This window comes from Podarcis muralis, chromosome 5, assembly GCF_964188315.1.
Source record: "Podarcis muralis chromosome 5, rPodMur119.hap1.1, whole genome shotgun sequence".
Lineage (NCBI taxonomy): Eukaryota > Metazoa > Chordata > Lepidosauria > Squamata > Lacertidae > Podarcis > Podarcis muralis.
The window spans coordinates 25,141,707-25,164,188 of record NC_135659.1 but is presented as its reverse complement, the minus strand read 5'-3'; the positions used below and the strand labels follow the sequence as shown (position 1 = coordinate 25,164,188).

General features: G+C 45.5%; 1 protein-coding gene across 1 annotated transcript in view; it reads right to left on the bottom strand.

Annotated features, from left to right (window-relative positions):
* OLFM3 (olfactomedin 3) overlaps positions 1 to 18,894 on the bottom strand; it is a 161,579-nt gene extending 142,685 nt beyond the window's left edge. The window contains exon 1 of the mRNA XM_028732649.2: positions 18,291 to 18,894. Coding sequence (XP_028588482.1) covers positions 18,291 to 18,359 — 69 coding nt within the window. The 5' untranslated portion in view covers positions 18,360 to 18,894. The remainder of the gene's footprint in view (positions 1 to 18,290) is intronic.
* Positions 18,895 to 22,482: the final 3,588 nt, after the last annotated feature.

Genomic DNA, 22,482 nt, shown 5'->3' with positions numbered 1-22,482 from the left:
GGATCTCAGTGTCCAGGCTGAACGATGGGGGTGGAGACACTCCTTCAGAAGAAGAAGAAAAATGAATGAATTCCTATGCCCCACAAATAACCCAGAGATGCATTTTAAATAAAAGGACACATTCTACTCATGTAAAAACACGCTGATTCCCAGACCATCGGAGGGCCGGATTTAGAAGGCGATTGGGCCAGATCCAGCCCCCAGGCCTTAGTTTGCCTACCCATGAATAAAACACTCTCATGTGTTGCAACACATTGGTGATAGTCATTTTATAGTATTTGCCTACCACCATCTAGTAATGGATGGATTTTAAATTGGGGGGGGGGGCAATAACGCGACTGCTTGTTACATCAGTATTAGGAACACTTCCCTATGCCAAGTCAACTAGCAACAGCCTTCTACCACTCCATACACTCCACCACTGAGCTTTGGCCCGTTCCTATTTAGTCCTTCTACAGATCAGCCTGGCTTCTCTAACAGAAGCACAGCAGTGCATAGTTAACAGGAAAGATCATGAGAATTCACATCCTGTGACTCCGGAGCTGTCATGGAACTAAATCTAAGTTAGAGATACACCTTAAACAAAACACCTTAAGTCAAAGGATGCTACAGGTTTCTGTGGGAGGACATGTCATTAGTTTTGAAACAGCTTCACTTCTTTCTTGTTCATCTCAGCACACAATTCAAACAGCTGGTCTTAACCTTTAAAACATTTTACAGCTTTGGGCATGGTTACTGCCCAGAGTGGCTGGGGCAACCCAGTCAGATAGGTGACATATAAGTACCGTATTTTTTGCTCTATAAGACTCACTTTTTCCCTCCTAAAAAGTAAGGGGAAATGGGTGTGCGTCTTATGGAGCGAATGCAGGCTGCGCAGCTATTCCAGAAGCCAGAACAGGAAGAGGGATCGCTGTTTTCGCTGCGCAGCAATCCCTCTTGCTGTTCTGGCTTCTGAGATTCAGAATATTTTTCTTCTTGTTTTCCACCTCCAAAAACTAGGTGCGTCTTATGGTCTGGTGTGACTTATAGAGTGAAAATAGTCACCAATGAAGCAACTGCTTTGATGCCCAGGGTTCCTCCAGCAAAGCAGACTAAAGCCTAGCCAATGTTTTAAGTAAAGGTAACCTGGTTCCATGCCACTGCTAGCGATTCTCTGTGTTAAACTTTTCATGGCCCTCCATATCTGCATGAGACAAGCACAAGCATACAAAGCAGCCTTAGAACGACTTCATCTAGATAGCGATGGAGGATAAATTTATTCAGTCTGCATTTTAGAGGAAACTGGCCTATTTTACAGATCCTGGACTTATAGATGGATCAGAACACAGTTATAAATCAGATTACACACATCTCCAAATTCTGAAGCTCCAGTTCTAAAAATGCACACAAAAATGCATATTTTAAAGGGATATTTTGGGGGCGGGGGGCGGGAATGCAATGAAAAACCAAGAAACATGCATATTTTAGGGGAAGAAAAAATTAACACAGATTGAATATGTGCTGAAAACAACAACACAGCAATAAAATGGAATTAGGCTGATGCACCCATCCCTATATTTATCCCAGAACAGTCTTTTCTGGCAGGCAGTTGTGCTACCTGAGATCTTTTCCCCTGTAGATGTCAGGGATTGAACATGGGACCCTTCCTGCATGACAAACATGTGCTCTGTCCTTGAATCCCTTAACTTCACAGGGGCCCCCCTCTGTCTCCTTGTTCAGCTGCACAGCTAGAGACTGTCCCTCAGGGGCTCAGAGTAAGCACTGCCTTCTTCTTTGGTCATGGCATAAGTAAGTAAAGGTAAAGGGACCCCTGACCATTAGGTCCAGTCGTGACTGATTCTGGGGTTGCGGCGCTCATCTCGCTTTATTGGCCGAGGGAGCCAGCGTACAGCTTCCAGGTCATGTGGCCAGCATGACTAAGCTGCTTCTGGCGAACCAGAGCAGCGCATGGAAATGCCGTTTACCTGCCCGCCGGAGCGGTACCTATTTATCTACTTGCACTTTGACGTGCTTTCGAACTGCTAGGTTGGCAGGAGCAGGGACAGAGCAACAGGAGCTCAGCCCGTCGCGGGGATTCGACCCGCCGACCTTCTCATCAGCAAGTCCTAGGCTCTGTGGTTTAACCCACAGCACCACCCGCGTCCCTTCTTTACTTACTTACCAAATCAAATCCCCCCTAACAAGATCACAGGAGACACTGATCAAAAATGGTCTACAACAGGCCTTCTCAAGCTGTGACCCACTAAGCCCAACACAGATCACCAGTCAAATATTGTGATACTCCATTTTCACCACCACCCCAGGTAGCAAAAACAATTTTTTATACTGAACTCCTAGTGGCTGGTAGACTCTGTTCATGTTATGCAAAGGCATGACAGAAATATAGACATGTATTAGAAATAGGGTAGAGCCAAATTTTGAGCTGCTTTTAATAAAATCTTTCTTTGAATAATAATAATAATAATAATAATAATAATAATAATAATACAGTGGTACCTCGGGCTAAGTACTTAATTCGTTCTGGAGGTCCGTTCTTCACCTGAAACTGTTCTTAACCTGAAGCACCACTTTAGCTAATGGGGCCTCCTGCTGCTGCCACGCTGCCAGAGCATGATTTCTGTTCTCATCCTGAAGCAAAGTTCTTAACCCGAGGTACTATTTCTGGGTTAGCGGAGTCTGTAACCTGAAGCTTATGTAACCTGAAGCGTATGTAACCCAAGGTACCACTGTAATAATAATACATTTTATTTATACCCCGCCCTCCCCAGCCAAGACCGGGCTCAGGGCGGCTAACACCAGGTATAAAAACAATTGATTAAAATACAACTTAAAAACAAGATTAAAATACAACATTAAAAAGCAGCCTCATTTCAGTAGAAACTCAAATCAAAAGCTTTTGGGGGATGATAATGTCAAATCTTCACCAAGTTCAACTAGCCAGACTGTTCCTACGTGGGCCAGAAAAAGCCAGGGAAGTCCCCAAATAGGAGTTCCATCACAGAAGGAGAAAGGAAAGAGGGGGAGGGAATCAAGTTGATTCCAAGCCAAAGGCCAGGCGGAACAACTCTCCCTTACAGGCCCTGCAGAAAGAAATCAGATCCTGCAGGGCCCTGGTCTCATGAGACAGAGTGTTCCACCAGGCTGGAGCCAGTGCTGAAAAGGCCCTGGCCCTGGTTGAGGCTAATCTGACTTCCTTGGGGCCCTTTGGCTGTGAAAACCACACCTTGCTGTTGATGGGGGGCTTGAAAGGGGACAAAATTTGTCCATAGTGCAGCAGTAAGCCACACTCCCCTCTGCGCTAAGGTGGTGTACACACTCCTGTTTCCTTTGCACCCAAGTTGCTCCCGGAACTGGTTTGTGGTGCTGTGTACACAAAACATTAGTCTTAATCCACATTGAGTAATGCTGTGTTTTGAGGTCCTTTCCCCCAATCTGATTTGAAAACATAAAACTATATTCACACACCCTTTCCACCCACTAGTGTGGAAAGCAGGCTGCTTGGAAACACGGCCACATATACAATCTGAAACACAGATGGGGCATGGAGAGGTGGTTGGAGGATGGATGGCGGCTAACAGATTGAGGTTGAATCCTGACAAGACAGAAGTACTGTTTTGGGGGGACAGGAGGCGGGCGGGTGTGGAGGACTCGCTTGTCCTGAATGGGGTAACTGTGTCCCTGAAGAACCAGGTGGACAGACTGGGAGTCATTCTTCACTCACAGCTGTCCATGGAGGTGCAGGTCAATTCTGTGTCTAGGGCAGCTGTTTATCAGCTCCATCTGGTACAGGCTGAGACCCTACCTACCCGCAGACTGTCTCACCAGAGTGCTCTAGTTATCTCCTGCTTGGACTACTGCAATTCACTCTATGTGGGGCTATCTTTGAAGGTGAAACTACAGCTAATCCAGAACGCGGCAGCTAGACTGGTGACTGGGAGCAGCTGCCGGGACCATATAACACTGGCTCCCAGTACAGTATGTTTCTGAGCACAATTCAAAGTGTTGGTGCTGATCTTTAAAGCCCTAAATGGCCTCGGTCCAGTATACCTGAAGGAGCATCTCCACCCCCATCATTCTGCCTGGACACTGAGGTCCAGCACTGAGGGCCTTCTGGCAGTTTCCTCACTGCGAGAAGCCAAGTTACAGGGAACCAGGCAGAGGGCCTTCTCGGTAGTGGCACCCACCCTGTAGAACGCCCTCCCACCAGATGTCAAAGAGAAAAACAACTACCAGACTTTTAGAAGACATCTGAAGGCAGCCCTGTTTAGGGAAGCTTTTAATGTTTAATAGGTTATTGTATTTTAGTTTTCTGTTGGAAGCTGCCCAGAGTGGCTGGGGAAACCCAGCCAGATGGGCGGGGTATAAATAAAAATTACTACTACTACTACTACTACTACTACTACTACTACTACTATTTAAGTTGGTAATGTGCAGACAGCCTGACTCTCACTCAGAGTAAGGGCACCGTGTTGCAAAAAACGTTGCCCTCACTCTGAACTGGCATTACAGTGTGGTCACTATAGCCAGATCTGATTGGTTACATGGTATCCTGAATTTATCACACACACACAATGTGATCCCCAATTGTTTTCAACTGCTCCATTAAAAAAAAGAATAAAAAGGTAACATTTCAAACTTATTGGGGTGGAGGAGATGTTTCTCTGGCTCCTGTATTAAAAGATGCTTGTACTGTTGTCTCTGTTTGTCATAGTTAAGTTATTCAGTGGCTGATGGGGGCACAATATTCTGACAAGATGAATTGAAGACACCTATTTTGAAAAAACCGTCCTGGGGAACTCTGTAAGCCTATCTTAGCAAGGAGCCACCTGACTCTCAAATAGAATGGTCTCATACGTTATGCATTGACAACCTAACCAGACATTATCTCATATCGCTCAACACACACGCTCCTGCAGCACGGCACAAAATGTTCAGTAGCCAGCAGTGCTGTGGCCTCCCAGCACCCCATTGGGAATGTAAGGCAAGCGAGCCAAATTAAAATACACCCTCCAGTCTTACTACTTCTGGGCATCTAGACTCAATGCCTCCGTGTTAGCAGTGAGAAATAGGTAAAAATAACCCAAGTGCCAATTTGGGTGTGTGGCGGCCATGTTTCTAATAATACCAATAGTAATGCTTTATGCAGCATTTTCCAAGTGTTCAAAGAGCTTCACGTGCATTTTTAAGAGATGTAAAAATGAGGGGTTTCTGGTGAGATGTAAAAGTGAGGGGTTATGGGTGTGTTTTGTTTCTGTTATTGTTCTTATTGTGTATTTTTATTCTGTATTTATATGTTGTGAACCACCCTGAGATCTTCAGGTGAAGTTTAATCAATAAAATAAGACAAATAATCCCTGGCAACAACCTGGTAAGCAAAGTTGGCATCCTTGTTGCCCATTCTGCAGATGGAAGGGCTGAGGCTGAGAGAGAAGTACCTATTGATGGCAGACTCAAACCAGCAACTTCCCAGTCAATAGTTCAGGCTCTTAGACACATCAGTTTTCAGTTCAACTTTGCTTAACAAAGGTAATTGTTTCACAGCCATCATAGGGGAGGGCCGGATGCAAAACATTTGGTCCAAGAAAAGGAAAAAGGCATTAGTAATCTCTGGCACCCCATCACTTTCCTTATACTAGGTTCAAGCTGAGGCACAAAGCTGAAATGGTTGTAGAGTATGTGCTTTGAAAGCAGAAAGTTTCAGGTCTCCGTGCTACAATCCCTAGAAGGAAGGATGGGAAAGCTCAGCAACAGGGAAGGGGTGTTTCTAAGAATAGGGTGAAACTGTGAAGCTCTCTTGTTATTTTTGCTATTGCTACATGTTTAAACTAGGGACGCGGGTGGCGCTGTGGGTTAAACCACAGAGCCTAGGACTTGCTGATCAGAAGTTTGGCGGTTCGAATCCCCGCCACGGGGTGAGCTCCCGTTGCTCGGTCTCTGCTCCTGCCAACCTAGCAGTTCGAAAGCACGTCAAAGTGCAAGTAGATAAATAGGTACCGCTCCAGCGGGAAGGTAAACGGCGTTTCCGTGCGCTGCTCTGGTTCACCAGAAGCGGCTTGGTCATGCTGGCCACATGACCCAGAAGCTGTACGCCGGCTCCCTCGGCCAATAAAGCGAGATGAGCGCCGCAACCCCAGAGTTGGCCACGACTGGACCTAATGGTCAGGGGTCCCTTTACCTTTACATCTTTAAACTAGTTATATTTATAATATTGAAGTGTGTGAGGGGGGTTTGGTATGTTATTAAAGTTTTGTTTTGCCATGTTATCATGAAATGTTACAATTTTACTGTTTTGCCACGCTGCTATGAAATTGTTACTACGTTACTATTGTTTTGCTAAGTTATACTGACACTGTTACTAAGTGACTATCGTTTTGCCAAGTTATTATGAAATTGTCACTAGGTTACTGTATGGCCATGCTATTATGGAATTGCTTTTGTTGTGTTTGTTTCAAACACATCCCTGTTTCTTTGTTGTAAGTCGTTTTGAGCAGGATTTTTTTTTTTTTTGCCGGGGGGGGGGGGAGGGGAAGCGGCATACAATTAAAATGAATGAATGAAATTTCTTGCATGAGACTAGGACGCAAGCCTGCCATTTAGAGTAGCTGATGACACTGGTGTGACTTCATACCTTTAAGTACCTGTATGAGCTTTAATACTGGCAGCCCTATATAGGGAATTTTTTATGATGGATGTTTGACTGTTTTGGATATTTTTGGTTACTGTTTGCTCTAGTTATCTCCTGCTTGGACTACTGCAATACGCTCTATGTGGGGCTACATTTGAAGGTGACCTGGAAACTGCAATTTATCCAGAATGTGGCAGCTAGACTGGTGACTGGGAGTGGCCGCCGGGACCACATAACACCGGCCCTGGGAGATCTACATTGGCTCCCAGTACGTTTCCGAGCACAATTCAAAGTGTTGGTGCTGACCTTTAAAGCCCTAAACAGCCTCAGTCCTGTATACCTGAAGGAGCATCTCCACCCCCATCGTTCAGCCCGGACACTGAGATCCAGCGCCAAGGGCCTTCTGGCGGTTCCCACATTGCGAGAAGTGAGGTTACAGGGAACCAGACAGAGGGCCTTCTTGGTAGTGGCGCCTTCCCTGTAGAATGCCCTCCCATCAGATGTCAAGGAAATAAGCAGCTATCCTATTTTTAAGACATCTGAAGGCAGCCCTGTTTAGGGAAGTTTTTTTAATATTTAATGCTGTATTGTTTTTAACACTCGATTGGGAGCCGCCCAGAGTGGCTGGGGAAACTCAGCCAGATGGGCGGGGTATAAATAAATTATTATTATTATTATTATTATTATTATTATTATTACGCAATTTTGAATCCCACTCCATGGTGTTAAATGGGCACAGGCTTTGTCAAGCATCTACCCATATGTTTATCATGGTATGTTTACCTATAGGTTCCAACATTCAAGTTCTGCTACTCAAGATCTGAGCTGGGAGCCTGCTAAGTAGTTCTGAGTAAAGGGAAAAAAGCATGTGTACCATTCCTCAGCATTAATATTCATCCCTACAAACAAACTGCAAGATAACAGCCTCACTTAATCACTACGATAGGAAGCTGGAACAATCTAGTGTCACACACCATCATTGCTTGGTTTAGGGGAAATGAGACTTTTATTTCCCCAAAGACAAATCTTACTTTGTTATTTTCTGGCCTTAAAACCCCCAAATCACATTGTCACACATTTTATATCAGTTTGCTCATAGATCTGCTCTATTTGATGATACTTAGTACACTAACAGCGCAGTCCTATACACAGTGCAGTCGTGTACTCAGAAGCAAGTTCTATGAAATGCAATGGGTTTTATTCCAGGTAAATGGGCAACTGAGAGAACGATTCACTGTGCAGAGTAGGTCTGCATAAAAGTGCACAGGATTGCCCTGCGTGTCATGGTTTATTCCAGACCTGTACACTTTATGACTCACCAGGCCAAATGCTGTCCAAAAGCTATTTATTGATTTAGTGTTCTTGTACACTGCTAGGGGAAAAGCTGTAGTTCAGAGGGTCCCAGGTTCAATCTCTGGTGTCAGGCTTTGGGGAATCAGCTTCTCTCCCCCCCCCCCCCCATGGCAGTAGATAAACAGATCAAACAAAAGGAAAGTCTTATCAGTTAGTTTCTTTAATAAACACAGTGAGAGACAAAAGAAAGTGTCTACCCAGAATGGCGGTTCTCCCAATTAAGGCTTAAATGTAAAGGTAAAGGGACCCCTGACCATTAGGTCCAGTCGTGGCCGACTCTGGGGTTGCGGCGCTCATCTCGCATTATTAGCTGAGGGAGCTGGCATACAGCTTCCGGGTGATGTGGCCAGCATGACTAAGCCGCTTCTGGCGAACCAGAGCAGTGCACAGAAACGCCGTTTACCTTCCCGCCAGAGCGGTACCTATTTATCTACTTGCACTTTTAGGTGCTTTCAAACTGCTAGGTTGGCAGGAGCAGGGACCGAGCAATGGGAGCTCACCCCGTTGTGGGGATTCGAACTGCTGACCTTCCGATCGACAAGTCCTAGGCTCTGTGGTTTAACCCACAGCCCCACCCGCGTCCCAATTAAGGCTTAAGTCCCCATTAAACTACATCTTGTCATCTGAGCTTATATTGTCTGTGCTTTCTGTTCTGAGACTTCCTGAGCTCTTCTCGACCTTGGAGAGAGCGGTTGAGGAACGCTGTCCAATGACTGTGAATCTGTTAACCTTCTATCTCCCAATGTTTCTTCTTCTAGCTGTTCCCCATCCAGTATACCCCAGCTTCTGCCTTCTGAACTAGACCCCTCTGCAAACCACTGTCCCAAATCTACATTGTCTTCCTGTTCCTGGGGAGATTCAGGATCAGGGGGAGGGGGAGGCTCCCACTATTCCTCCTCAGCACAGCCCTCCTCAGCACGTCCCTGACACCTGGCAGGTCCAGCTAGGATTAAAACTTGGTTTGAAGCTCTGGAGAGCCTCTGCCAATCATTGTAAACAATACTGAGCTAGATAGACCAATAGTCTGACTCCGTATAAGGCTGCTCCTCATTTTCGCTTACTCAAAGAAGCTAATTACGCACATACCCCGGAAACATTCTATTTGCATGTTGTTGTTGTTGGACTACAACTTCCATCAGTCTGAAAGAACATGGCCAATGGTCAGGGATGATGGAAGATGCAGTCTAATAACATCTGGGAAGTCAATGTTTCCCACCCTTGTTTTAAAGGAACAGTACTAGATGTGGTCAAAGATGCAAAGATGTAATAGTAGTAGTAGTAGTAGTAGTAATTATTATTATTATTATTATTATTATTATTATTATTATTATTTATTATTTATACCCCACCCATCTGGCTGAGTTTCCCCAGCCACTCTGGGCGGCTCCCAATCATGTATTAAAAACAGTACAGCATTAGATATTAAAAACTTCCCTGAACAGGGCTGCCTTAAGATGTCTTCTGAATGTCAGGTAGTTGTTTATCTCTTTGACATCTGGTGGGAGGGTGTTCCACAGGGAAGGTGCCACTACCGAGAAGGCCCTCTGTCTGGTTCCCTGTAGCCTCACTTCTCGCAATGAGGGAACCGCCAGAAGGCCCTCGGCGCTGGATCTCAGTGTCTGGGCTTAACGATGGGGGTGGAGACGCTCCTTCAGGTATACAGGACCGAGGCCGTTTAGGGCTTTAAAGGTCAGCACCAACACTTTGAATCGTGCTCAGAAACGTACTGGGAGCCAATGCAGATCTCTCAGAACCGGTGTTATGTGGTCCCAGCGGCCACTCCCAGTCACCAGTCTAGCTGCCGCATTCTGGATTAATTGCAGTTTCCGGGTCACCTTCAAAGGTAGCCCCACATAAAGCGCGTTGCAGTAGTCCAAGCGGGAGATAACTACAGCATGCACCACTCTGGCGAGAGAGTCCATGGGCAGGTAGGGTCTTAGCCTGCGTACCAGGTGGAGCTGGTAGACAGCTGCCCTGGACACAGAGTTAACCTGCGCCTCCATGGACAGCTGTGAGTCCAAAATGACTCCCAGGCTGTGCACCTGGTCCTTCAGGGGCACAGTTACCCTATTCAGGACCAGGGAATCCCCCACACCCACCCGCTCCCTGTAAGCAAGAAGTTTGCATACTGAAATAAATAGGAGCTATACAAGATCTACTAGTTATCTGAGTTGACTCGCTCATGTTAAACAAGCCTATGGAGGCTTATGCAAGTTCAGTTAACTCAGATAACTCGTAGAACTCTTGCATAGCTCCTATTTATTTCTGTGTGTACAAATGGTTGCCAGTCTTACTAATGTAAGTAAGGGAAGTCCCATAGTGGCACCATTTAGGGAGAAGAGAGAGGTCAGCTCCCATTCACAGTGTTTCAGACCATGGTGTGATTATTCCTAAGAACCTAACACCAGATCCTTATGAAGCATACAAAAAACCACAGCAAAGTATCTTAAATGCATGGGGTTGGTTTCAGACTAGGTCAATTAAATTTAGGTTCCATTGGGACATGCTTGGCATGACTCATATCCCATTGACTTTTAGTGGGATCCCAGTTCAACTAACTTAGTCTGGATCCAAGGTGATCCAAAGCTTTTCGTAATGCAATCCTGTCCATATCTAAGACCATATCCAAGTCACTCTAAGGCTTTTTTCAATGTAATCTCAACTGTTTTGAAACTTGCTGAGAGTCCTGGCCTCTCCTCACTCACTGTTCATGAGCTGAGGACGATGCAGGCAATCAAAGCAGATTTAGAAAGCCAGCTGTGATAGAAACAGAAATGTAAAATTAAACCTTTCAGGGTCTTCAACTGGGTCAGGTGAGATTGAAAGAGGCAAAGCTGGTGGCTAGCTCTGATTTAGGACATTGGGCCATGCTAATCCAAATACTATGCACTTGGGTTCTTAACTGCACCTAGCAGTTAATGCAGGAATACATAAAAGATATGTCAACACTGGCCTGGAGCAACTGCTAGGGTTTATAGGCTGGCCTGGAGAGTCAGTCTCAAAACTCCATTAATTCAAGTTCTGCATCTGCCCATCTTAAGGGGCCAGTAACATTTTAGAAAAAGGGTAAAGTTTGGAGTTGTGGTGACTTCATTAAGGAACATTCCTCAGGGCCTTCCCATTCCTTGGAGAAGTCTAAAGCATGTTCCTCAAGAGTCTGAGGGGTAGCAGTACTTCCCTGAGATTCAGGGGGCAGGGTGTAGAATCTAGGGTGAGCTTCCCTATTCAGGAAAGACCCGAGAGTGAGTTGAACTTTTCCTTGGAAATCAGTTGCTTTGGGGGGCTCCACCTCCAAAGGCTCTCCAAACGGAGCCAGCGTGGTGTAGTGGTTAAGAGCGGTGGACTTGTAATCTGGCGAACCGGGTTCGCTTCCCCGCTCCTCCACATGCAGCTGCTGGGTGACCTTGAGCTAGTCATACTTCTCTGAAGACTCTCAGCCTCACTCACCTCACAGAGTGTTTGTTGTGGGGGAGGAAGGGAAGGAAGATTGTTAGCCACTTTGAGACTCCTTAAGGAGAGTGAAAGGTGAGATATCAAGTCCAAACTCCTACTCCTCCTCTTCTTCTCTTGGTTGAGGCCCATGATACCAGGTGGGTCAACCCTGTACATTCATTGAGCCATAAATAAAACTTGAAGTGGCACTACTCATAAAAACTGAAGACATGGAGTAGATTTCACATGCCCATGCACACACCACTATGGAATGGAAGGGGCCGCTGCACGCTCATTTGTTTCCCTCTTCTCTCTGAGAAAAGGTATGGACTGAACCCAGAGAAAAATGAGAGTGTCTGTAAAGATGGGGAGAGGTGCCTGCCCACTAAGGATCTCTTGGAAGGCTCCCTCTAAGACCTGGAGCTGGTCCTGTTTCCAGGACAGAGTTTTGCCATGTGCCTCGGAAGTCCCTAGCTACTAGTGCCCAGATTAATATTTTGCAAAGAAGGCTACCACCTAGTCCTGGAAGTTTGGTGGTGTTACAGCGTTGCATACTGAAGAGGTGCAGGCCTCGTTCATTCACTTCAAAGGAAGCAGTGTCTCTGTACACACACATCCACTTGTGTACATGCAACAACCCTTCGACTGAAATGCATGGGAAACCTCTTGCGGGCAGAGGAATTAAGCACTGGAAAACTCCTCACTTGCAAGGGCTGGGAAGACTGTAATAACCCTTCTACATGGCAAGATTTCCCTTTGCAGCTTGGTGTTACTCAACTTAGAAACGTTTCCTTCTGTTTGCCCAGAGTGACGAATTGGTTATGATTGAATGATGGCTTGCCTTGAGTGATCTCCTTAGCTCAAGCCTATGTACTGTACCAAGGTCAGAAGCAGCATTCTGCTTTCCAAAAAATAGCACAGAGATGCCATCTAGCAGTGACACTTAGGAATTTCCAGATCTTGAACATTTCTTTCCTTCACTATATATCAAATCATTGTGTAAAAGACTAGCATCCCCACCTCCAGTCTCAGTATCCCACCCCTTCCAGTATCTCAACAGCATGTAGGGGAGGGGAAAGAGTCCCTGAGGTGCATCATCAAATGAGAAATATATATACTTCCATATATATTATTCTAAAAATGGAAATTCTAATCAGTGGCTAATTAATACACACTGCATTTCAGCCGGAGTATCGAAATAAAACTGGTGCGCATTCATCAGCATTAAAAAAACCCTGCAGAATTAATTAGTGCTTCTTTTTCATTAATGTCTAAGTGCAGTCAATAGTCTGCTGTGCTGAAATAGGTGATTTAACCTAGCCCTGAAATCACACCTCTCTAGAAAATAAGTTAACTCAATAAAAATGGAGCCAGTGTGCAAAGACCTTAATTAGGGTCCGTCCCCCACCCGCCCCAGTAACATAGATCACCATGAGGTGGCGATACACAAACACTTTCCTACTGTTTAACCTTAAAGGACCTAAAACTTTGCCAGCACTGAAGCATTTAGACGCCTTATTCTGCTGACTTCTTGGAAATTATTGCAGGATTCTAAGAATCCAGCCGATGCCTCTTGATGAAGAACAACGATGGATTCAGAGTGATGATGCACCTTCAAAGAGCAATGCTATCCAACAAAGCAACACGTTCTCCGATGTGACACACATCTGGGTAAGGCTGCAAGTGGATTATGTCAGCCAGTGAGTTAGGTATAGATACTATTTGCAGATAAGTGCAAGTTTATCCGATGATCTGACACTGTCTTTGGGGGATTTGTGTATCACTGTCACTACTTCCCCTTATCTCCCACGGTGCTGTAAGGCAGGGGGTGGGGGCTTGAGAGAAGCTGTATGTGAGATCCTTCTAACCCTTAAGTGTCAAAATGTAAACCAGACAGTGTTAGAAACTCAGATATATAAGATAGGTGCCCTTTGGCACCTTAAACCCAGGTTACAGTCACCAAAATGGAATGTCTAGCTGCCATTTTGAGACAAAATGGCTCTAAAGTCTTATTTTTCAAATGATGGACTGACTGTGATTGATTCTCAGTTCAACATATGGTTAGTTCAGATTAGAACCTTGAGCTAGGTTGAGAGCTTTGAGGACTTAAAGGAGAAAAGTCTCTTGATCCAGGGGCAGTTGGAATATTGGCCCATTCCAACCTCTTTTTCTTAATGGTAACTGCTCCTGCTCAGGCTGCACAGAAAGAAAGCATTTTGGTTCCAGAAATCCATTCCGGTTTTCCAGATAAAATACAATTGATAGAATTACACAGGATGGTGCATTAGTGTACAAAAACAGTCCAGATCCAATGATCTCCAGGCATGCACCTTCAAATGGTGGAGATGTCAGGTGCCATTCTGGCTCCCAGGTATCTTCAGTTGGTTGCACTGAAGCCAGGCTATATCCCTATGCTGAAATGAAGGGCAATTAAGAGAACAAAACAAAGGGGGCTCTGTGCAAGATGGGAAATGGGTGTGGCCCCTCCCTCAACTCAGAGATAGTTAGAAGGACAAAGTCTGAGTTGAGAGTTGAGAGTTTGCAGTGATGTGAGAGAGTCAGAGCAACATCTGAGGCTGGTTTGATTTCTGTTTGATTCCCATTGTATATATGTGTAAATAAACCATGTATCATAAGGACACCACAGTCTCCACTTTGTCTCATTGCAAAAGGAAACACAAACTCTGGTTTAGAGCCTGGAATCTCACACTGCTCAGAGATTGGGGCAGCATGCAACAGTATAATAACTCTAAAGGGAGAAGAGTTGCACCCAAGAAAAGAAAATGATTTGATAAGCATTGCTGACGAAAGAAAGAAAGAAAGAAAGAAAGAAAGAAAGAAGAAAAGCAAACTCTTTCTCAACTCTGTCCATTTGACGTCTGAGATGTGTCTCTTGGAAACTCACTGGAAAACCTGCATTCTCGAATTCAGTAAGAAACTTGAGAAAGGCATTTTGCTTCAAGAAGCTTGCAAATTACATATATATCTAGGTTTCCTGCGTTGCAGGGGGTGGACTGGATGATCCTCGGGGTCCCTTCCAATCTACACTGCTATGATTCTATGTATTTTCTCTACTTTGGTTCAGAAAATTCCAGGAGAGCTATGTTAAAGTGAAAACTTTAATCTTAGAGAATCTTATTTTTGTATTAGAATTCCATTTCACCATTTGCATCCAGAAGGATCCTCAAGGCACGATGTTCAGACTGATATGCTCCTTCTGCCATGTAAAAATTGTTTTCACCTAAGTCTCTCTTTTTGATACCCCCCTAAAGCCCCTGTGTACAGAATGGAAAGTCGTTGCCATCACCTCCGCGTAGCAAGAAAACGCTACCACAAAGGTTTGAAACAGTCCGAAAAGTTTGTCCTCACCTCCCACTTCCAGTCTCATTTTGGCTCATCGAAACAGGTGGCTTACTAACATAGGCGTGGAGACTTTTTGCCAATGGCCACACTAGACATTGTAAGAGAAATGTTAAATAAACAAATACACGCAGCTGCAGGAGGCTGCCCTCGGGATGCAGATATGGCAGGTGGAAAGGATCTAGCACTTATCCTCCGGCTTTTCTGCTCAAAATGGCAAAAGCTGGTTTTTCACTTGTGGGGAGGGGGCAGAGCTGCATTCCAGTCTCTTTTCCCCTGTGGGTGCAAAAGTAGCAGAGAGGAGGCAATTTTTAGTACACCCCCCCAAAGCATGCAGTGAAGCAGTCCCTCCCTCCACCATTCCTCTGCATAAACTTGCAACCTGCAATAGTAACTGGTTTTCAGTTAGAAATGAAACATTAGGAGACTGTTCCATGCATGTCGATACTGACCTTGAGTTTTGCTGAAACAAATAAACCAACCTGATCTGACTGCATCTTGAATCCACTGGTGTTCTGCACAGATCAGGTCACGCCTGCTCCTAACTGTTGCAGTTCCTTTGTTTTTTGGCCTCCTCTCCCTCCCTCTCCTCTCCTCTCCCATATTTTGGGTGTGGGGAACGGGAAGCAAAAGACTTTCTGGCCACTTAATTTGTTTGATGAAATGGGCTGCAGCTCCTGAAAGCTCATGCTGAAATAACTGTATCAATTTCAAGATGCCACAGAACTCTTGAGGTTGGGGCTTTGTTGTTGTTCACTAAAACATACTTAGCACAGTTTCTAGAGGTAACTTTGGAACATTTGGTTCTGCCCTAGCTCTCAAACCTCTTATGCTGGAGCAATCCTGTACTTTGTTGTTATTCTTATTCACAACACTTTTAGAAAATATTGATTTGCCGCTTGAAGAACTGTGTGAAATAGAGAACATTAAGTGCCATTTTACCACAGCTGTCAACTTTTCCCCTTTCTTGCGAGGAATCCTATTCGGAATAAGGGAATTTCCCTTTAAATAAGGGAAAAGTTGACAGCTATGCAATTTACAGGTGAGGAAAGTGAGGACAACCAGCTGTACTGGGCATTTAAGCTCTCCCCCCCCCTCCATTCATTTTTTGTGTGGGGGAGGGGCCCCTAATCATAAACACACTTGACATTATTAATATCATCATTGGGATCATTAGCATTTCACCTTTTACATATGTCGCTAACAAGAGCAAAAATAAAAAAGTTTTTCAAACAGTTCAGGAAAAAACCTAAAGACAACTTTAAAAACAAGACAAGACAAACACACCAGCTCACTGTGGAACTTCTCCAAAGAAAATAAGTTTATGTTTGTGGCCCAACGACTAATCTTCTAAAGGGGGGGTGCAGTCCAGTTTTGCCTCTAACTCTTCTTTTAAAGGAACACATAGATTGGAAGGAAAATAGGATGGCTTTCTTCCATATATATATCAGAGATGTAACTCAACACAGGCATCTGAGAAGCTGTGAGCACAATTTTTGTCTATTTACCCAGAGGCTAAGGCTATTGATAAAATGCTCACCAGGCTGGAATCCCTAAACTCTTTTTCAGTATACCAAGACTCAACACACATGAAGAGATCCTAAAAGTACAACTAGAGAGAGAACGATCAAGACAAACCTGAGCTGCTCTCCGTTTTAACCTTAAACATAGAATGAATCAATAGTCACTTTTATCAAAACTGTTTCTACAAATTGCTTGCAAAAGGACTCCATGCTTTCATAAAATCAGCCCTACTGCAAACACACATTTTCTACAAGAAACGTTTGTGCGGTATTTACAATTCATGGCTTTTCCCATGCCCCCATACCTAAATCGTGTTCCCCCCAGTAAACCAATCTGAAGTTTCAGCTCAATCGCCAGTTTGAAGATTGTTTCTATATTTAAGCTGAACACCCTAGATCACATGCTTTTGATGTGAGCAATTCTGACATCCATCAAAACACAAAATGCTGTTTACAAGCCCCGAAAATAGTCCACACTCCTTGTTTGGCACTTCAATGCCTCCGTAAAGCATTCACCGGCATGCAGTGTGGAGACCACACACACCACGGAAGGCCCACAATGGGTATTTTATATCAGCAGATAGACATCAAGTCACCCAGAGGTGGCACACAATGCAAATCTTCCACTCCGTGGCTTCAGGTTTGTGCTGAACAGCACATGCAGTCGCCAGGCCTACTACTGGACTTCACTCATCTCTTACTAATGGCTTTCGACAAGTCTCATTTTCAAGGTCTGATGGAATGGTTTTTCAAATTCCCAGCCCAAGCCAGGCAGCATCGGGGTTTTTTTTCGTTTTTAAGGGGCTGTCATTCAACTGCAGAGCAAAGCTTATTTGCTCTCACAAATGTAACTGGGGGAAAATAATGGTGATGATGATGCTTCTCTGCAACCTGAGGGCAATTGCAATTGCACATGACTAGTGGAAGGGAAAAACCCAACCTCCCCCCCTTCCTCTTCTGCAATATAAAGGCACGTGCCTTTATTCTTCCTCTGGAGGGATGCTTCTCCCCGTGATTCCAAAGGGCTACAGATTTTATGCATCCCCTGATCGCTATGAATAAACCCATCCCTTGTCCACGGCTAGGCTGTTCTGGTGTCATTTCCAGCTAAGGCTGGGACAGCTTCCAGAGTTCAACAGATAAGACATTGTCCATGGGGAAAGCCAATCGCAGCATTCCTGGTGTTCTAACCTGTATCCATCACCCGTCTCCTTTCCATGTGGGTGATCGTCAACAAAACTTGTATAGTAAGATTTGGGGGAGGGGGAGGGAGAGGGAGGGATACCCAACAACACAACCAGAGCAAGTCATCCAGGAAGAAAGGGTGCAAGCCAACATTAGCCGTATTCGCAGGAGACCCTCTGAATTCAAGGGGCTTACTTCAAGGGGTCTCCTCTGAGCAGGATTTAACTGGGTACCACCCAGTGTTCGTTTGTTATTAGACTGGATAGGGTGTGTGTGTGTGTGTGTGTGTGTGTGTGTGAGAGAGAGAGAGAGAGAGAGAGAGAGAGAGAGAGAGAGAGAGAGAGAGAACGCACATCCACATCCTTCCAACTGTTTGGGGGAAGGCAGCCCGCAGTGCCCCTCTGCTGTTTGCCTTATTGACCACTTTCCAACATTGCAAGGTGAACGCGCGCGTACACACACACACACACACTGCCTTTTCAAACAAGACGGAAAAAAGCAGCCCAGGCTGTGTTTGCGGAAAGCCCCACTCCATCCATTCCCCTCCCCTTCTGGCAAAAACTACAGCGCACCCATGGCTAGGAAGACAAAAAGGATGCGCTGGGAAGCAAAGAAGCAGGAATATATACAGTATATACAATCCCCTTCCTCCCCCAAATCCCCCATTGCCTGCCCCATCAAAACAGTGGGGATATGATTATGATTTTAAGAACTTAAGGAAATATCGCAGGAAGGGGGTCAACTAGTAGTTCCAGAGGCGAGAAAGAGAACGGGCAATGTTTGCGGAGGGTCCTTCCTCCTGCATCTCCTACCTTGGAAGGGTCCAAGCCGGCCAAGAGAGCCACAAGCAAGAGGTTGAGGATGCTGGCGGAGGGCTGCATGCTGCTCCCGGGGCTGCTGGGCTGCTGCTGCTGCTGCTGCTGCTCTTCCTCTTCTTCCTCTTCTTCTTCTCCTCCTCCTCCTCCCTGCTCAGCCTCTCCTTCATCAGTCACTGCAGGGACCCCTCTCGTCAGTGCCACTTTCTGCACGCCCGCCTGCCACAGCCAGGAGAAGGCGGCAGCGGGAGGCGGCGGCAGCGGCAGCAGCAGCCCGGGGGACGCTCATTCATTCCGCAGGCATCCTTCTCGGAGCGAGGAGGGAGCGCGGCGGCGGGAGGGGGCGCCCAGTCCAGGCGGAGGGAGAGAGATGGAGAGAGCCAGCCGGCGAGAGGGCAGGGGGAAGCGGGCGGGCCGCGTCGCGCACGCCCCGCCACAGCCGCCTCTCCGCCCCCTCCTCCCTCCGCCGTCACAGCAGCCAGCCCACCCTGCCAGGGGGGGAAAGGCGGGAGAAGAAAAGTTTGCCGGTCCCCTCCTGACTCCGAAGAGCGCGGAGCCAGGCGGGCGCTGCGCAGGGCTGACCGGCGGATGTGACATCACCGAGCCCTGGGGGCGGGGGTGGGGGTCAGGGAGGCAGCTGGTCAGCGCCAGAGGCCGTGGTTAGGGGGGGGGGCTTGCGCAAAGGGACGGTGTGGGATGGGCGCTGAGGGGTCAGTCCTGACTTCTTAGCCCACCCACAACCCCTCTGGTGTCCCTTCTGGAGACCTCGAGGTGCCTTCCAACATTTCTCCCATGCAAATAGGGATGTCCTAAGGAAAGGTGGGACGTTCTGGGATCAAGTCAGAAAACGGGGTGGCTTCTGCGGATCCAGAACTCTCTAGAAAATAGGGATACTTGGAAGGTCCATACCCTCCAACATCTCCCCGATGAAAGTAGGGACGTTCCATTCCATTCCCTCCAATATTTATCCCATGAAAATAGGGATGGTCTATCCCCTACCCTCCAACATTTCCCCGATGAAAATTGTTGTTGTTGTTTAGTCGTTTAGTGGTGTGCGACTCTTCGTGACCCCATGGACCAGAGCACGCCAGGTCCACTGCCTCCCGCAGTTTGGTCAAACTCATGCTGGTAGCTTCGAGAACACTGTCCAACCATCTCGTCCTCTGTAGTCCCCTTCTCCTGGTGCCCTCATCTCCGAAGAAAATAGGAATGTCCTATTCCATACCCTCCAATATTTTCCTGATGAAAATAGGGACGTCCTGTTCCATTCTCTCCAACATTTATCCCATGAAAATAGGGATGTTCTATTCCATGTCATCCAAGATTCTCCACTCTTGCCAATCCTTGCTACAATTTCAGGGTCTCCCTACCATTAGGGAGAACAGAGGGCAGTCATCCCAGGCAGTAGATGCTGCGAAGATGAGGGTAGTAGTGAGATGCTGGAAGACAGGTAAATTTAAATGAGGATTAGACACATTCATGCATACCCTCCAACATTTCTCTGATGAAAATAGGGACGTTCCATTCCATTCTCTCCAATATTTATCCCATGAAAATAGGGACGTTCTATTCCATATCCTCCAAGATTTCTCCAATGAAAATAGGGACGTCCTATGCTGCTGCTGCTGTTTTATTCTTACTCCACCCATTTGACTGGGTTGCCCCAGCCACTCCAGGCAGCTTCCAATATATATAAAAACACAACAAAACATTAAACATTGGGGGGGGGGTGAAATCCCTATACAGGGCTGCCTTCAAATGTATTGTAAAGTTTGTATAGTTACCTCTCTCCTTGGCTGAGGGGTCACATACCTCCATACCCCCCACTATTTGTCCAATGAACACAGGGACATCCTGCTATACCCTCCAACATTTCTCTGATGAAAATATGGACATTCTAAGGAAAAGCGGGACACTAAGGAAAGTGCTGGGCCCCACAAAGTGCTGCCCCCTGAGAGATAAGTTTCCTCATGCACTATGTTTTCCATATGGATTTCTCACTCCACAACTGTAACAAGAACAAAATCTGAGGTATTCATTGCTACATACTATCCAGTAAATGCCTTGTTTGGCCCTGAGGTGGTCAGCTTTAGTCTCAGGTGTAAAATTTCAGACCACATGTGCTTTCTTGCCTGAATGAAGTTCCACAAGGAGAGGAAACAAATATCTCCAAACAAATATCTGGATGGTTTGGGGTGAGGTACCCACATTTTCTTTGTGGGAAGATTCTTTCTTTCTTGAGGAGCATTCAGTCATTCAGCTCTGCTCTGAAATTGTACAGTCAAGAAACACATCTTTCACCTCAGTGAGAACTAGGCCCTTAGGTACAAGCTGAACCAGTTGAAAAGGAAGAGATCGAACTAAGTTATATTATCAGTGAGAAGTGTGGGGTAAGGTTATTTATGTTGTCTTCTGTGTCCTGAAATGAATTCATTGAATGTAAGATGGGGCCACAAGAGAGAGACCACTGGTGTCCACAATTTGCCATGCAAAGAATTGCTTAGATAAGCTGGTTATCCATAGCATTCTGCCAAGTGGTGAAATTTCAATGGGTACAAAAGTTTTTTGGGGATCCATCCTAGTGTTGACCCTCCTGGTGAGGGTCTGCACCATGCAGAAAAAGCATGTGTATTATTGTTGTATGAAGAAATAAATCTCTTCCCACTTGTGATTTCAGCAAAATCACTGTGCCCTACAAAGTGCTGTCCTGGGTGGATTTCCACGTGGGGTGGCTGGCTGGTGAGCCTCTGTTTACCAGCAAGCTGCAAAGGATTCTGGGCAGTGTTTTAGGGCACAACACTTGGTTCTCTTGCCCAACCTGCTGCCCTCCAGATGTTTTGGACTACAATTGCTATCATCTCCATGGCCAATGGTCCAAAATTCGCTGTTGTTTCCTAAGCGCACACAACTATTTGCTGACTCTCTGCATTTTAGGGGCTATTCATTTGGTGTGGAAAAACTGTTTCTCTTGAATGCTTGTCTGTCACTGTGTGTCCTCTCAATCCCCAATAATTTCATCGAGGACCTTTCCCCCCCACTGGCGCCCAACAAATGTGAAAAACATTGATCTAGTTGGAATATTGGTTTTGTTCTATTGTTCAGAAACGGCACTTTTCAAAAAATTGGATATGACAACATCTCCTGGCCAATTTTAAGGTGCTGTCAGCAGGACAAGTAAAATGTTTAGCCCTGGGCATCAGACTGAACACAGAAAACAAATTATCAACTCATGGCTAGTTTTCAAAATTTGATTTTAAAGCTTCAAAACTCTGTTAGTGTTTGGGATATGTGCCCAAATATCTACCATTGAAGAAACCAACTTGTTTAAATTGCATGGGCATATTAAGTAAAATAAATACAGTGAGTTAAATACAGGGAAGTTTTTTTTTAATGTTTGAGGTTTTATTATGCATTTATTATTTTGCAGGGAGCAGCCCAGAGTGGCTGGGGAAACCAAGTCCGATGGGCAGCATATAAATAATGAAAAACATTGTTTATTATTATTAAATATGAATGAAATGATTCTTTAAAATGAGAATATTATTTAGGCAGCAAAATCTTGTGATTTGTTTCATGAACTTATGTTTTTACCTTCCTAGTCAAATAGGGCCATAATGATCAATCCCTGGAAAAATAATAAAACTGACAAAGGAACAGGGGTCAAGATGTTGTATTATAAAATACAAGTGGGAGATCTAGTGTGCCTTTGGAATCTTAAAGTGGAGAATAATTGCTATTCCCAACAAGATAGGCTGTGAACAAAGAAATTCTTCTGAAGGAATGGGGAAATAATGGGCAAGGGGCACAAAAGGAAGACTTTCTAGAGAGGTAGCCATATTTTCTTGCAGGAAAAAATATCAGTAGCAGCCCATGTGGCAGGATGGAGCTGTGGAGCTGTTCTCCTGACATCACTGCAACTTACCTGGATGGGTTTACACAGATGGGGTCAAGACAAGAGTCCACAAACATCTTGAGGACACCAACCTGACTTAGAGGCATGTGATTTGCCACTGCTGGAAGTTCAAAGCTGAACTCAGTGGACCCAATTCTTTACCCAGTTGCACCATGCAGGGAATCCACTTAGTGGCTGCAGAATGACATTTGATCCAGCAGATTCCTCTGGTAGTGGAAGAGTGGGGAAGCAACTTTCACTGATTTTCTATTCCTCCCTGCGGCAACCAGTGCCCTC